The 18,327-nt window shown below is 34.1% G+C and overlaps 1 protein-coding gene across 1 annotated transcript in view; it reads right to left on the bottom strand.

The window, feature by feature from the left end:
- The window catches only part of CDH19 (cadherin 19), a 79,961-nt gene that overhangs the window by 23,062 nt on the left and 38,572 nt on the right, over positions 1-18,327 (bottom strand). Inside the window, exons 4-8 of the mRNA XM_004020602.6 lie at positions 16,965-17,084; positions 14,074-14,238; positions 11,806-11,987; positions 10,817-11,070; positions 6,021-6,142 (exon numbers count right to left, since the gene is read on the bottom strand). Coding sequence (XP_004020651.2) covers positions 6,021-6,142; positions 10,817-11,070; positions 11,806-11,987; positions 14,074-14,238; positions 16,965-17,084 — 843 coding nt within the window. The remainder of the gene's footprint in view (positions 1-6,020; positions 6,143-10,816; positions 11,071-11,805; positions 11,988-14,073; positions 14,239-16,964; positions 17,085-18,327) is intronic.

The raw sequence follows: 18,327 nt of genomic DNA, 5'->3' as shown, positions 1-18,327 counted from the left end.
AAATACGATGACCCAAAACCTAAGGGACTCAGCAAAGCAGTTCTAAGAGCAAGGTTTATAGCGATGCAATCATATCTCAAGAAGCAGGAAAAGCATTGAATAGACAGCCTACTCTACATATAAAGCAGCTGGAAAAAGAAGAACACAAAACCCCCAAAGTCAGCAGAATGAAGGAGATCATAAAAATCAGAGCATAAAGAAAGAGAAATGAAGGAAACAATGGCAAAGATTAATAAAACTAAAAGCTGTTTCTTTGAGAAGATTAATAAAATTGACAAATCACTAGCCAGATTCATCAAGAAAAAAAGGGAGAAAAATCAAATCAGTAAAATGAAAAATGAGAGGTTACAATAAACAACACAGAAATATAAGGGATCATAAGAGAATATTATGAATAACTATATGCTAACAAAATGGACAACCTAGAGGAAATATACAGATACTTAGAAAAAATCAGCCTCCCAAGACTGAGCCAGGAATAAATAGAAATTTTAAACAGCCTAATTACAAACATTGAAATTGAAACAGTGATAAAAAAAATCTCCCCTAAAACAAAAGCCAAGAGCCAGTTTGCTTCACAGGGGAATTCTATCAACATTCAGAGAAGAGCTAGTGCCTATTTTTCTGAAACTGTTCGAAAAAATTGCAGAGGAAAGAACACTTCCAAACTCATTCTATGAGGCCATAATCCATGATAGCAAAACCAGGAAAAGACAACATGAAAAAATAAAATTACAGACCACTATCTCTCATGAACATAGATGCAAAAATCCTCAGCAAAATTCTAGCAAACAGAATCCAACAACACATCAAAAAGTTCATGCATTGTTTTCAAGTTGGGTTTATTCCAGGGATGCAGGGATTCTTCAATATACACAAATCAATCAACATGATACAACATAACATGAAGTTGAAAGATTAAAAACCATATGATCATCTCAATAGATATAGAAAAGGCCTTCAACAAAATCTAGCATTGATTTATGATAAAAACACTTCAAACATGGGCACAGAAGGAACCTATTTCAACATAGTAAATGCCATAAATGCAAAGCTCACAACAAACATTCTCAGTGGTGAAGACTAAAAGCTTTCCCTCTAAGATCAGGAACAAGACACTGTCACCACCATCATTCAACATAGTTTTGGAAGTCCTAGCTACAGCAATTAGAGAAGAAAAAGAAATGAAAGGAATCCAGATCAGAAAAGAAGAAGTAAAACTCTCACTATTTGCAGATGACAAGATACTAAACATAGAAAACCCAAAAGAAAGTATCAGAAAATTACTAGAGCTAACCAGTGAATTCAGCAAAGTTGTGGGTTATAAGGTCAATACACAGAAATCACTCACACTCTTATATACTAACAATGAAAAATTATAAAGAGAAATTAAGGAATCAATACTATTCACTGTTGCAACAAAAATAATAAAATATCTAGGAATAAACCTATCTAAGGAAACAAAAGACCTGTATATGGAAAACTGCAAGAGACTGATGAAAGAAATAAAAGACAACATAAACAGATGAAGAGATATTCCATGTTTCTAGGTGGGAAGAATCAATATTGTGAAAATGACTATACTACCAAATGCAATCTACAGGTTCAGTGCAATCTGTATCAAATTACCAATGGCTTTTTTCACAGAACTAGAACAAAAAATTTCACAATTTATATGGAAACACAAAAGACCCTGGATAACCAAAGCAGTCTTGAGAACGAAGAATGGAGCTGGAGGAATCAAACTTCCTGACTTCAGACTGCTACAAAGCTGCAGTCATCAAGACAGTATGGTGCTGGCACAAAAGCAGAAATATAGACCAATGGAACAAGATAGAACCCAGAGATAAACCCACTCATCTATGGGAACCTTGTTTTTGACAAGGAGGAAAGAATATGCAGTGGGGCAAAGACAGCCTCTTCAGTAAGTGGTGCTGGGAAAACTGGACAACTACATGAAAAAGAATGAAATTAGTTCACTACCTAATGCCATGCACAAAGATAAACTCAAAATGAATTAAAGACCTAAATTTAAGACCAGAAACTATGAAACTCTTAGAGGAGAACAGAGAACTCTTAGAGCAGAACACTCAGTGACATAAATCAAAGCAAGATCTTCTATGATCCACCTCCTAGAGTAATGTAAACAAAAACAAAAATAAACAAATGGGACCTAATTAAATTTAACAGCTTTTGCACAACAAAGGAAACTACAAACAAAGTGAAAGACAACCCTCAGAATGGGAGATAATAATACCAAAAAGAAACAACCAATAAAGAATTAATTTCCAAAGTATATAAGCAGCTTATACAATCAGTCCCAGAAAAAACAAACCACCCAATCAAAAAGTGGGAAAAAGACCTAAAGAGACATTTCTGCAAAGAAGGCATACAGATGGCTAAGGAACTCATGAAAAGATGATCCATATCACTCATTATCAGAGAAATGCAAATCAAAACTACAATGAAATACCCCCTCACACCAGTCAGAATGGCCATCATCAAAAAGTCTACATGCAATAAATGCTGGAGAGGGTGTGGAGAAAAGGGAACACTCTTGCATTGCTGGTGGGAATGTAAACTGATAAAGTCACTATAGAAGACTTTATGGAGACTCCTTAAAAAGCTAGAAATAAAACCACCATATGACCCAGCAATCCCACTGCTAGGCACATACCCGGAGGAAATCAAAACTGAAAAAAACACGTGTACCGCAATGCTTATTGCAGCTCGACTTACAATAGGTAGAACATGGAAGCAACCTAGATGTCCATCAACAGATGAATGGATAAAGAAGCTGTGGTGCATATATATATATATATAAAATTGAATACTGCTCACTCATAAAAAGATCACATTTGAATCTATTTTAATGAGGTGGATAAAACTAGAATCCATTATACAGAGTGATATAAGTCAGGAAGAGAAATATAAATATCATATACCAACACATATATATGGAATCTGAAGAGATGGCACTGATTAATTTATTTTCAAGGTGGCAGTGGAGAAGCAGACATAGAGAACAGACCTACTGTTAAGGTGGGAGGAGAGGAGGGAGAAGGGGAGATGTATGGAGAGAGTAACATAGAAATTTATAATACCATGTGTAAAACAGAGAGCCAATGGGAATTTGCTGTAAGACTCAGGGAACTCAAACAGGAGCTCTGCAACAGGCTGAAGGGTGGGGTGGAAAGGGAGGTGGGAGGGAGGTCTTGGAGGGAGGGGACATGGGTATACCCATGGCTGATTCTTGTTGATGTATGACAGAAAACCACATTTTTTCTGTAAAGCAATTTTTCTTCAATTAGAAAATTAAAAATAAATTAGAAATTAAAAAAAAATTAAGTTCAAATTAAACCTTTGACATGACTATACAAAGCATACCCATATCTTTGCAGCTTCAGTTTAAAGTAGTTAGTTGTTTTACTCTGTTATGTAGTTAGATTAGGAAAAAGAAGTCCAGAATGGTGGTGGCTAAAAGACAAAGAAAGGAAAAAGCCCATGAAAATAGAACAAAAGAGGGTCCAAGGACCAAGTGAGAACCTCAGGTAAAACAAACAGCCCTCCTGCCTAGCCCAATTTACATAGGGCAGGTTCATTGGGAGGAGAAAAAACATACAAAAAGAGGAGCCAAAATTGAGCCGGGGGGCCTCTTTTCTCTTCATGAATTTTAGGTGGCCCACTCTTACTCATGGAGGATGTGTTTTCCTTTGCTTGCCAAAATATACTGAGTTGTAACAATAGTCTGTTCATTGCTTCAAATTTCTGCTGCAGCGAGACAGAACTGAGGAAATTACAAACTCCCCTGACAATTCACTTAGCTGTCATGTTGATAAATAGCTTGATGCTTAATTTGGGAAACTTTCCAGGAAAAAGACTAAGCACACAGTGAACTCCATTTGCTGGGAAAACACATGTTAATTTGGAGCATGTCTTTCCTATAATCAACATAACTGATATGTCACAAACTTCCAGATAGTTAACACATGCAGCAAGTGCTTTATGTAACAATTTTATATGAAGCCCTGTTTTCCACCATCTGGGTGTTTTTGTTTATATTAATATGTCTGAAGTGACTGAAATGGGTCAAAAATTATTTTTGATATAAATATTACCATAATAAAAAATTGGCACTTGCAATTATTTTTTTCCAAAATTGTTCTAAAGTGAGCTTAATAATGTGAATTAAAAATGAATCAAGAGATAGAGGAAAAAATGCATGAAAATTGGATGCTTGGTGTAATATAAGTTCTTTCTAAATAATTTCCCTTAAAATGAAACAGATATTTTACAAAATATATCTTCAAAGATGAGTTTAAATGAGTTTTTTTTTTAACTCTCAGAAATGAATTTTATAGCACAAGAAGCAGATCAGCAACAAATGTGTAATTTCTAAACTTTATAACATTTCTAATCAGTTATTTCTGGAACAATGATTAACTTCTCAGTAATAAATTTCATGTAATATAAATATATTGTTTATTTTCAATTTGCCTTTCACAGGCATTTTTTCATTAACCATATTTTTAATCTTTTTCTATTTATAAAGTGTTTTATAATTTTTACAATATTTGTGTCTTAGATTATACATAATCCATTTTAAAGACACTGCTTTATAATAACTAAAATTCTAATTTAAGAATGCTTCTAATCTAACAGAAGTTAATGAAATATTCTTACTTAAGTTCTCCTTATATATAAAATAAAATTACAGTGGATAATTATTTACATAAATTTCATTAAAACATGCTCTTTTAACAGTTGAAAACTACTTCTTGGAGAAACACATTTTTCAAAGATGTTCACTCATCCTTTGAACTGATCTGAATTCTTTCTTCAATAGCTTTGTAAATAGCAATAAATTTTTTTCTCACAAATATTCAGTGAACAAAAGCTTCTTGCTTTTAGGCTAAACATCCTTGTTTTTTCTGACACCAAAAGGTTTAGCATTTCTTCTGTGCAGCAGACATTTATTCCCTTGAAACATTTGCACCCCATCCATTTAATGTTTAAATAGAAAATTCAAGACTCAGCCCCAATCTACCCGGGTGCCAAAGAGCCACTCAGTGTATAACAAAAAATATGTAAGTGATGCTTTCTACTCCAGCATCTCATCAGCAAACTGCTCAATAAGGTGAGGAGTAAGATATGTGTTTAAAGACTTTTAAAGAACAAGCCAAGTAGGTAAACACGATTATTAAAATTCTATGCAAAATCAGTTTGGAAAGGATGCATTCTGATACATTTCAAATTCACAAACCGAATCCTTTACTGTATTATATGAAATCCATTGACTATAATAGTGATGATTTTGATAGTCTTTTCCATTCTGTTCTCTCTATTATTTTGAGCTTGATTGATTTAATAACTGATTAATTGAAATTTTAAAGACACAAACTAACTGGTAAACTGGATAATTTTATCTGTTTTGAAACCTGAAAATGGAAAAATACCTGGTTACTATTGATTATTGAAGATGTGACCATTAGCACAGCTGATATGAGTTTTATTTGAGCAAATTTCACTGGGCAATATTTACATGTCCAATGTGAAAAAACAAACTTGCAAAATTTATTTTCAATGTTTAAAAATTGATTTAAAATGTATTCATGAACAATATTGTAAGAGCATATAATAAATAATTAAAGTTTTTAAATTTCAAGTAATGTGGGTTTATTTCTTATGTTTTTCTGAATTTTCTATGATTCATTTCTTATATTAAACATTATATATTGCCATAATAAAATAGAGATATTTTGTGGTAAGTATATAAATAAGCTGTAGTAAGAATAAACAGTTAACTTTTAAATAATAAATAATATATACTTATATATATAAACACTTGATATATAAATGATATACATGATAAATAAATGATATACACTTGATATATAAAATACCATTTAATTCTAATTTCAGCAACACTTTAAGCTACCCTTTGTCCTTATGTTTAGAGATTGTTGAATGGGTTAAAAAAACATGGTGAACCAATATATGGTTCTCAAGTAAATACTTACATTTTTCCGTGGCTATAACACTTAGGTTGTACCAAGCACTAGTCTCTCGATCAAGTGGGTTTGTTGTGAAGATTGTGCCGTTGTCATCAACACTGAACACTTCACTTCTGGTAATAGAATATCTGCACATACAGACACAAATAATTCCTTTAAAGTATTATTTTCTCTGTGCAACTTTAAAGTGTATACGTTGTTCTTTTTAAGCAAAAATATATCAAATCCACATTCTACAGAGCTAGTATGATGCTGAAAAATTTCAAAAAGATAATTTCTACATTTGCACTTCAACCCAATGGAAACAGAGGAGAAAAACCTGAAACACACTCTAGTTTTCAAATAATGTGTGCTAAATCTGGACATGCCACTCATTCTCACTCGCAAGAGAGAATTTTAACAAGGTCTCTAAAAAATATCACACTAATTTGTTTGTTGTTGGGGAAAATGAAAATAGAAACTACAGAGAATTAAGCTTTAAGGAAATTCCGTTTTAGCTCTGCTGCTCCTGCTAAGTCGCTTCAGTCGTATCTGACTCTGTGCGACCCCATAGATGGCAGCCCACCAGGCTCCCTGGTCCCTGTTATTCTCCAGGCAAGAACACTGGAATGGGTTGCCATTTCCTTCTCCAATGCATGAAAGTGAAAGGTGAAAGTGAAGTCACTCAGTCGTGTCCAAATCTGAGCGACCCCATGGACCACAGCCTACCAGGCTTCTCCATCCATGGGATTTTCCAGGCAAGAGTAGTGGAGTGGGGTGCCATTGCCTTCTCCAAGTTTTAGCTCTGCTCATTGTTAAATCTTTATAAGCAATTTGCTTACATATCAACAAGTGGTCACATTTCCTAGTTAGATATTTTTGACAAAATGAAACAGTTGTTGTTAAGTTGCTTAGTTGTGTTTGACTCTTTGTAACCCCATGGACTGCAGCATGCCAGGCTTCCCTGTCCTTTACCATTTCCCAGAGCTTGCTCAAACTCATGTTCACTAAATTGGTGATGCCATCCAACCATCTTATCCTCTGTCCCCTTTTCCTCCTGCCTTCAATCTTTCCCAGCATCAGGATCTTTTCTAATGAGTCAGCTCTTCGCATCAGGTGGCCAAAGTATTGGAGCCTCAGTTTCAGCATCAGTCCTTCCAATGAATATTCAGGGTTGATTTCCTTTAGGATTGACTGGTTGGATTTCCTTGCAGTCCAAGGGACTCTCAACTGTCTTCTCCAACACCACAAACAGTCAGACACAACTGAGCGACTTTAACTTCACTTCACCATATAAGAAATAAGTGTGTAATATATATTAGAAACAGTATGGACTAAAAAGCCTAAAACATAAAGTTTAGATGTTCAGATTAATCTTTGGTTTGCTTTGTAATTCCTTTTTAAAGATTCTTCATTCCACTAAAAGTGCTGAGTGAATAGAATGTGGTTGTGTGGTGTTTTCTCACTGCAAAGGGTTCCTGACAGAATGATATAAACAAATGATTTCTCCATGCATATAAGGATGCCTTTATAGTCTGTTCTTAATCTTCATACACCTCTACAAAAGTACTATTCCTGTCTCCCAGAAGAACTGAGACACATAAAAGCCAAGCCCATAACAAAGGCTAAATCTTCCCAAGTAGGTGCAACTCCACCAGATCTTTCAAGGATGCTTTTATGCACAAGTAATAGAGGATTTTTTTTTAACTTTTAAGTTTGTATTGGGGTATAGCCAATTAACAAAGAATGTTGTGATTATTTCAGGTGAAGAGGGAAACGACTCAGCCATATATATACATGTACCTTTGCTCCCCAAACTCCCCTCCCATACAGGCTGTTACATAACATTGAGCAGTGTGCCCTGTGCTATGGGGCTTTCTTGGTGGCTCTGTCAGTAAAGAATCTGCCTCCAATGCAGGAGACCTGGGTTCAGTCCCTGGGTTGGGAAGATTCCCTGGGGAAGGAAATGGCAACCCAGTATTCTTGCCTGGAGAATCCCATGGACAGCGGTGCTATACAGTATCTCCTCGTTGGTTATCCACTTTAAATATAGCAGTGTGTACATGTCCATCCCAAACTCCCTAACTGTCCCTTTCCTCCAGCTTTCCCCCTGGGAGCTACAAGTCTGTTCTCTAAGTCTGTGATTTGGTGAAAGGTGTTTAAAGACAGCTTCTTCCACTGGTGAAAGAAATCCTTGTCATTCTTGAAAGAAACACAAACCTCCTTCCAGCTAGTGAGCTAGACTCTTTCCCACAAGCCTGATTACTCAGATTATTTATCTTTTGCTGTGAATGCAGGCAGTTTTTCCCTTTCAAGGAATTGGTCTGAATTCATAGACATAGAGTTGTTCTTAGTATCTCCTTATAATACTGTTTAATGTCTACAGGTTCAATAATTGCATTCCCTCCTTCATTTCTGATAATGGTAATTTTTGCCTCTTCTTTTCTCCCCTTGGTAGTCTGGTTAGATGGATAACTTCTACCGGTGTTTTGGAAGAACCAGCTATCATTCCACTGTATATCTCTATTTTCAATTTCACTGCTTCTAAAGTTTTTAATTTTCTTTCTTTTTCTTTAATAACAGAAAAGATTTTAGTGCCATTCCCATATTTATAAAAATTATAAAATTTGACTCTAGGTTTAGTTAGAAAGGAAATTTTAACAATGCCCAAGGAATAAATCATCCACAGTAGTGGCAAAAGAATTTATTCCCTCTATCTGTCATCTAAACAATGAAGTAATATAAAGAATAGGGATAAGATGAAAAACTTTGGGAAGATTTCTTGTGCAGTTTCTTATAACTTTATGATGGAGTTTTTATTACAGATAATTTCGAGGTTCTAATTTCTAGCATACTAGACTCCTTAAAACAACTATTAATACATGTTTTCCTCCATCACCTTCCCTTATTCATCTATTTTCCATATTTATAGTCCAGAGAATTACACAGGCTTCCAAGATGCTGGGTATTGCTTTGCTGTTTGGAAGGGCTACTAATACAAAGAAGAAGCTTCTTTGCATTTTTAAGATAGATGATGCTCCAGTTTCCCACTGTAATTCCTAATTACAAAATGCTGCCTTCTAACATGTAGATATAGTTCCTATTTATTAGCAGTAAACTTAGTAATGAATATAAGTATATATATAGTATATGTGTGTGTGTGTGTGTGTGTGTGTGTGTGTGTGTCAGTTGCTCAGTCGTGTCAGACTCTTTGTGACTCCATGGACTGTACCCTGCCAGACTCCTCTGTCCATGGGATTCTCCAGGAAAGAATACTGGAGTGGGTTGCCATTCCCTTCTCCAGGGGATCTTCCCAACCCAGGGATCCAACCCGGGTGTCCTGCATCGCAGGCAGATTCTTTATTGTCTGAGCCACCAGGGAAGACTTCCAATATATGTGTGTGTGTATATAATCAAAGCACAGTACATTGTTTAAATTTTAAATAGCATGTCTATTAACCTACTTGTTTTTCTGACGATAGTAAAGAACACATAACTTAATAAATACTTTCATGATTAAAGTTTTCATTATGCTATCATTTATAATGACAAATTGTAGAAATAATTTAAATATCTAATGTCAGTTGTGTAAATAAGGCAATGAATGATGAATGCTTTATGAAAGTCACTCAGCCCATGTCAAACTCTTTGCAACTCCATGGACTGTAGCCTGCCAGGCTCTTCTGTCCATGGAATTCTCCAGGTAAGAATACTGGAGTGGGTAGCTGTTCCCTTCTCCAAGGGATCTTCTTAACCCAGGAATCGAACCCAGGTCTCCCACACTGAGGGAGGATTCTTTACTGTTTGAAACACCAGGAAAGCTCAAGAATACTAGAGTGGGTAGCCTATCCCTTCTCCAGCAGATCTTCCTGACTTAGGAATCAAACCAGGGTCTCCTGCATTGCAGACAGATTCTTTACCAACTGAGCTATCAGAAATAATGATGAGTAAAAACATAGCTGAAAATATGACATTTAAAAAAATACAAAAGCATTAAAGTTGATTATATGCAAATATTATGTAACATATATGAGAAAAATGTGACCACAGCCAAATATAATAACAGCTTTTGCTTTTATCTTTAATAAGAACTACAAGGAGAATAATTTTTTTTTAAAAAGGCAGAAAGTATATTATCTGAATGTAACAGACTAATTTAATGGATGGTAAATATAGTTTAATTGCAACAAAAAAACTTATTTCTAACTGATTGGACTCATTTTTATGCCTTTAATGGTATCTTGTAAAAGCTTGGTTAACTTTTGAATATCATCCCCTGGTGGCTCAGTTGGTAAAGAACAGCTCACAATGTGGGAGACCTGGGTTTAATCCCTGGGCTGGGAAGATCCCCTGGAGAAGGGAACAGCTACGCACTCCAGTATTCTGGCCTGGAGAATTCCATGGACTGTACATAAGTCCATGGGTTCGCAAAGCGTCAGACACAACTGAGCGACTTTTACTTTAACTTAATCAAATAGTATTTGTATGAACCATATTGTCATCAAATTTGTTTCTCCTCTGACTTGGCATAATCAAGGGTTTCTTTTCCCTAACATCCCTATCCCAATTAATAGAGCTGATTGCATCGAATTTCGGTGAACAGCCTCTCTCTTGCCCATGTTTGCAAGTGCTTATTTCTTTGCATCTTAACCAACAGTGAGGTTTCCTGTTTTGATTTGTTTAAACTTTTGCAAATTTTATAAGTGACCATAGAGAGAAATATAGGTCTGGATATATTCTTGTTCCACTTATAAAAAAAAATTATTTTCAAGCTAATCTGTGTTCTCTCATTTATCAATGCAAAGCTGGGCTTCCAGACATACCCAATAGGAGATTTCCTCTGGTCAGGATCAGTGGCAGAGACCGTGCCTACAGAGGATCCATGAGGGCATTCTTCAAAGATTTCAAAGATGTAATATGGGAGGAGGAAAACAGGAGGCTCATCAACATCCTCCACCTGGATCTTGATGACAGTGGTGGAAGCTTCAGTGTGGTATTCCCTGAGTTGCTCATCAACTTGGGGATTTTTAACTTTTGCTCTAATACGATAGTGGTTCTGGTCCTCAAAGTTCACTTTCTGCAAAGTAATACAGTGTACACAGAAAACCCAAGGAATTACTTAGGGGGAAAAAAAGGTTTTGTTGATAAATTAAGTCTCAGGTGTTTCCAGTTAGGTTTTTACTATTTATGGGATCCCTATGAGATTGTCATTAAATATTTAGTAGTTGTGGAGAAAATCCCTATGTTATGTGTATTTGTTATTTACAACTATTACAAAATGTTTTTGGTTAATAACTAGGTTTTTTTTAGGATTAAAACTATACTTTTCTGAGTATAAGTATCTTAGGGAGTTGAGAATTAATTTCCTGTTATTTAAGATATTTTTGAAAAGTTTGTCCTCTGTTTTAAAATCTTTTTCAAAAACTCTCCTACAGTGTAATTCAAGGAGCTCTGTAATATCTCTCTCATCAGTTATATCTGAAATATATAGCTAGAAATATAAAAACTGAACTTTTTTCTTAATTTTTTCAGAAGTATCTTGCACAGAACTGATCATTAGCTATTTTTAAATTATGCTTTGTAATTTATGCTAAAATGTAGGCAATATATGTTTATATTCTAAAAAATGAAACATCTTAGAATTTTTTTAAAAGCACACATATCTTTCCTTTTTTCTGTAAACTAAAAATCACAAGATCTTAATTTAATTACTTAGTTGAAGTAAACACTAACTGGTTACACAAAATAATTTTATGTATTTCAGATTTGATTTTGCATTATTATTCAAAGCAAAAAAATTTAATGCATCTACCTTTTTTAGTATAATTATTCCTTCTTGGGTCTCATTATTGGTAATGACGTCAAATGTTCCTGAATCGTCTTCGATGCTGTAGTCCATTTCTGCATTCTCTCCGATGTCTCTATCATATGCCATGATTTTTCCTATAGATGTCCCAACAGGTGCAGATTCAGAGACAGTCAAGCGGTATAAACCTTCAAAAACAAAATTCAGGATATTTTGCACAGATAATCAACATAAAGAACTTCCAAATATAGCACCCTCTCTTTATTTAATGCGCTGTCAGAAAAAAACATACCCACTCTCACTAACTGCTTTTTCTAAATACACCTCTCTCTCTCTCCCTTTATATTTTGCAGTCTAAACATTTCCCTTGCATCTTTTTGAATATCTACTATTCTCTCTTTAAATATATCTCAGAAAGTTCTTTCCCACTACATAGAATTTCCAAATTTCTATACATATTTGTGTGTGTGTGTGTGTGTGTGTGCACGCATGTCTATTAGCTACTCAATCATGTCCAACTCTTTGTGACCCCATGGGCTATAGCCTGCCAGGCTCCTCTGTCTATGGGATTTTCCAGGGAAATTGATAGATATTTCCTTCTCCAGGGGATCTTCCCAACCCAAGGATGAAACCCTGGTTTCTTGCAGGCAGCTTCTTTATTGTCTGAGCTTCCAGGGAAGTCCATTCATATTCATACCTTCTCACTATTCATGGATTTATTTTCTGTTGTATCCTTCAACAATGCCAAATTATATTTGATACAAAGTTTTTCAATATTACTCAGGCATTCTCTGATACCTAAAATTACCAATAAATAGAAGTATGAATTAAAGAAGGTAGCGTCTAAAAGCAAATATTTGAGTTCTAACTGTAGTAGTTTGATTTAAGAGAATATGAACCTGGATTGCATTAACCATAGTTGAAAAGAAATAGAAAGATGTGGAAGTATGCATCCATAAGAAAGAATGAAATAAGAACATTTGCAGCAACATAGATGGACATATAGATCATTATACTAAGTTAACTATGTTGGAAAAAGAAAGACAGATACCATGTGCTATAACTTATATGTGGAATCTAAAATATGACACAAATGAACGTATCTACAAAGCGAAAACAGACTTATTGATATGGAGAACAGACTTGTGGTTGCCAAGTGGCATGAGGAGTGGGGGAAAGGATGGATTAGAAGTTCAGAACTAACAGGTGAAAACTATCGTACAAAGAATGGATAAACGAGTCCTACTGTAGAGCACAGGGAACTATCACAATACCCTGTGATAAATAATAAAGGAAAAGAATATGAAAAATAATGTATATATGTGCATAACTGAATCACTTTGCTGTCTAGTAGATATTAACACAACATTGTAAATCAGTTAGGAAAGTGAAAGTCACTAAGTCGTGTCCAGCTCTTTGCAACTCCATGGACTGTAACCCACCAGGCTCCTCCGTCCATGTAATTCTCCAGGCCAGAATACTGGAGTGGGTAGCCATTCCTTTCTCCAGCGGATTTTCCTAACTCAGGTATTGAATTCAGCTCTCCTGCATTGCAAGCGGATTCTCTACTATCGGAGCCATCAGGGAAGCCCAAAATATACATCAATAAAATGATTTTAAAAAGAAACAAATGATGGAGTGGCAATAGTTGGTTGGTTGTGAAAAAGCATGCTGGCATCAGATGACTCTATTCTTTTTATATAATGGCAGTTATATTTGAAATACATTGACACAAATAAAAATAAATAAGCTTCCTTTCTTTACTTTTCAGAAGTAACTTGCATAAAACTTATTAAAATTAGTTACTCATATATCATTTGTAATTTATGCTAAAATGTAAAAAATCATCAGGAATGATAACATTCTAAAGAGTAAATCTTAGAATTAAAAAAAAGGAGCACATCCAGTATAATTTTTCTTTAAAGGGATTCATGATTTCCTTAGAAGCACAGAGCGAGTCACTACACAGACTACCTTGTGAGATCGTTCTCTTATTTTAAGCGGGAGAAATGTCACTTTAAAATTGGTAATATTTTGCTGTTTTCAGGAAGTAAGAGTTTAAGTATGCTACCATGTATCTGTCATTGTGGCGAAGTTAAAAGAATCATTTATTCAACTGCACAAATTAAAAATTGCCAACAAATTACTCTTGAGAAGAGAGTGACACTATCCTAAATCTGAAAGCAGATGCTTTAATACATTGCCAAATCAAGGCTTAGTCTACGCTGTTTCCCATACTTTCAAAAATCATTTGTTAGGGTACTTCTTACTTACTGTCTTTAAATATGGGTTTATTGTCATTGACATCAGAAAGTTTGATTAATACACTTGTTGTTCCAGACAGTGCTCCAGGCAGACCAATCATGTCTTTGGCTTGAATAATCACCCAGTACTCATCTTGCAGTTCTCTATCCATTTTAGAAGATATCCTTATTTTTCCTTTAAAAATGTAACAAACGACAATTATTATTTCATGATTAACCATGGCTTCTCCCTAGTTAATTTCTTAAGAATTTGAACATAAGATCATTGGTTTGACACATTTTGAATCACTACAATGTGCCAGATGCTGCCCTGGAGATAAAAAGGTGACAATATACTAATCACCAACTCTGTCTAGAGTTTAGTCATCACAATACTAATAGTAGTAGATCCTTAATAAAATACTATGCTAAGATAAACCACAGGGAGAGAGGAAGAAAGTCTTATTTTTCTGCTTTCTTTTTTGACCTGTTACTAGGGTGCTACAATTAATTGTTCCCCTAAACTTGGAAGAAGTTGACTTACTATAGATAGAGGTGTAAATAAAAATGCCAAATTTATGCAAAAAATACTGTGCACCTGTGATGTTAAAATCTATTTTGAGTCATGACCTGTGAAGAAGGGCTGATTTTTGATTCACAGTTACTCATAATCCACCAACAGAGATATTCAAACCCACACTGGACCATGAAATTGTTGTATTAAGTGTCCACTTTCTATAAAATTATTCAATAATACGTTATTCATCATTGAAGAAACCTAGGAAAAGCTTAAGATGGTGAATAGGAGGGCAAAATGCAGTCCTAAAGATTGGGGAACACATAATACAAATATAAGACAGGGAATGCCTAATCTTCAACAACGTCTGGGCAAAGGTATTTATTAAAAACTGTGATACGTGAACAAAAAAAAAAAAAAAAGAAGGATAAATTGGACCATACCCTGAAGATATTTTAACTGTGGACTGGTGTTTCACAATTATATTCTAGTATACGTAATCAATATGGAAACCATAGAATATATGAAACAGATGCTGCTACTGTCTTCCCTAGATGTGACTCAACAGAGAATCATGTTTGCTATTAGCAAAGGTGAATAGTATTAGACCTTCTGAATTATATATCCAAAGGTGTAGAGACTGAGAGGGACACAAAGACCTTCACTTCTCATGTGTGGAGGCTTCAACTAACTTTGCCTACTTACTTTACTTTTCTTCTCATCTTCAGAATGAACAAATTTAAATATATTCCTAGATCCTCTACACACTCCAAAACTTATCTCTTCTGTGTTTTGGCTTTTAATTGCCTTGTTGCTCACTCTACTGCTCCTCTACTAATGAAATTAATTGCTTTAGCAGATTTATTCAGTATATAATACTTGAGAAGCCAGCGAGGAATAGGAGGGAAAGACAAGGCTCGAAATGGCCAAGAAGATCGGGTGCCACCTGGCCCACGTCTCCTTCACAGATAACTCACTTTCTGCTTTCCTCCTGTTGTGTTTTCTCACCCTGGTGCCTGGACAGTCTAACAGCTTCAACAGTTCCCCTTCTCAGGGGTTTCCTGTACATTCTTCCTATAATCTGGAATGCCTTCCTCTCCTCACTTTGGCTGCAGGCTCAGCTCAGCATCCTGTTTTCAGTGCCTTCTGCCTTGCCAGACAATATGAAATAGTGCTTACTTTCTTCTATTGAACCTTGTTTATTTTACTTCATGATATACACAAACTAAATGCATGTATTTATCAATATGCAAATGTTTAATATTTATATTTAAATTACAAGAGGAAAGAATTCCAGTTGCTTCCTTTTTATTTTTTTTTAATATTGCAATGTCGTACTGCTGTAAACATAATATGTTGTAAACACAACGCCTGTTACATATTCGACCCTTCTCAACCAAGATCATGTAAGGGAATGAAAATCAAATGTCTTAAGGCATCCATTCATTGCATATATTAAAATAACTTTAACTTGTACATTCAGGATAATAGAAACTAGGCATTATTCTGGGAGAATTAAGAATATAGTCACTCAAATCATACTTTTCAAAATCTGATTCTCACAAGAGACCTGACTGATAAAAGGTGAGATATTTAGTATTTGCTAAATGAATGAATCAATAAGAAATACTTAAAGACCCAACACATGCTTTAATTGCTTAAACCTTTTCATGTCATTGAGATGGATATGATACTTGTCTCATTAACAAACAGAATTTTACTCCTTCTGGCACTTGCCACATTTTGGGGTGGTTAGTTAGGTACTTTTTTTCATCTTTAGAGAATATAAACTTCTTTATGTGTATTTAATCTTTGCAGTGACCAAAGAAATCATACTTGTTAAATGACCAATGTTAAAAAAATCTTATATGTTTAATAGATATAGAAAACTTTTGTTTTATTTATTTTATAAAGTATTCAATTGATTAACAGAAATTGAAGAAGCACGGATAGAAAAATCAAATGCTACATTCATGTAAATCAAAAGTACATAACACTCTGGCTGGGTGTACAGGTGGAACTCTGTGATTTTAATTTGCATTTCCATGATGACTACTAAGGTTACAGAATTTTAATATGCTTGCAGGCTTTCTTTGCATCAACTTTTTTGTCAATTGTTTGTAAATGTCTCTTTCCCATATTTTTAAAATGTAATAATCCTTAGGTATGCTTTATAATCCATACACAAATCATTTGTGGTATGGATGTGAAAAATCTAATCTCTCAACCTTAGGAAAATCAGCTAAAAAATAAAAATAATTAAATGCTTAAGATTACATTACAACCTCCTTCTTTATGGAAACATTTGGTCCACTTTACAACACATTTGTAGGCAGGGAATTTTTGCTCTGATGTTTGCCAACTTAGAATCATGTTGAATTGCACGTTATTTCATCCAGGAATACCTGTTGTTGGCTCAATGGAGAAATATGGTTGGCCTTGTAGTAAGCTGTACACAAGACGAGCATTATTGCCACTTGAAGGATCATCAGCATCACTTGCTGTCACCTGGGTTACTAATGTTCCTGAAGAGAACATAAATAGTTACAAGAAATTAAGACTCTGGTTTTTGAAAAATGGATCCTAGTTCTCTAAGATTCTTTCTTTAGCAAGAAAGATGATGATATGCAATGAAAGATCTGCCCTCCTTTTTATAAATTATGAAACAAATATACTTTTGTTTAGACAAGAAAATATAACTTTATAAAAAAATAGCCCTTATTCCCAAATACAATATAGAATTTTAAATGTATAGATCTAATGCAACCTAAATATTTAATAACCCACTAAAATATATAATTAAGGATTATTCAAAGATGTTTTATTAGTGAAGTAATCGAAGGGAGATTTAAAAGCAGTTTTTCTTCAAAAACCATATTGTAACCAGTTCTTCAAAAATTATAGAATTTAAAAATATTAATAAATGTTATTAAAATGATCTTGACATAATGTCAAGCTGAAAATAAGCAGAATTATTTGGCTAATATCATTCCCTTCAACAAAATGCCTACTTTAATGAATTTTCTTTTAAAGTGCAATGTAAAAATCTACCAGCTTGATAAGGTAAGTGTTCTTAATCTAATTTAGTAACAATCAATAAAATTCATGGGAAATAAATACTTGTATGTTTAAAATCAGTGGTTAACTTAAATATCTTTATTTAATTGTGCTTTCTAATGATTTTTATGTAAATATGGAATCTAGCATTATGAGTCTTGTTGGAAACAGATTTTTGAAGCTCTGTGTTCTGTGTTTTTACCATGAAAATAATAAATGTAAAATAAATTAAGATGATACAAATTTGAGGCAGAACTTCTAAAATAAATTTCATAAAGTCTTGCTTTATTCTGACTCACAATTTGTAAATATCAGCTATAAAATTTAGAAGGACTTTAGGAATGGTCAATTCTAACATCACTCTAATTATCTGATTATATTTTTTTCAGTTTCTGTCTTTCTTTCCTTCTGTTTCAGTTTTATAGACATAACATTTCATTAAATACAGATTAATTAACTTTAAAAGCTTTAAATATTTTCTAAATGTTTTTTCTAAAAAAGTCAGTAGAGAGAAGCAAGCCTGTATAAGTTCTTAATCAGTAATTAAAAAACTGTAGAAATCTTCAAAAATAGTAAAGTAACATAAACAGTAATAATAAATAAGCATTGAAGCAATTAAGAAATACCCATCATTTGATAATATTTTGTATATTTTCTGTGAGAAATTGTCATGTATAAGAAAAATTGTACATTGACTTGCAGTTCAGTTCA

This window comes from Ovis aries, chromosome 23, assembly GCF_016772045.2.
Source record: "Ovis aries strain OAR_USU_Benz2616 breed Rambouillet chromosome 23, ARS-UI_Ramb_v3.0, whole genome shotgun sequence".
Taxonomy (NCBI): Eukaryota; Metazoa; Chordata; class Mammalia; order Artiodactyla; family Bovidae; genus Ovis; species Ovis aries.
This window is presented reverse-complemented; position numbering and strand designations above follow the sequence as displayed.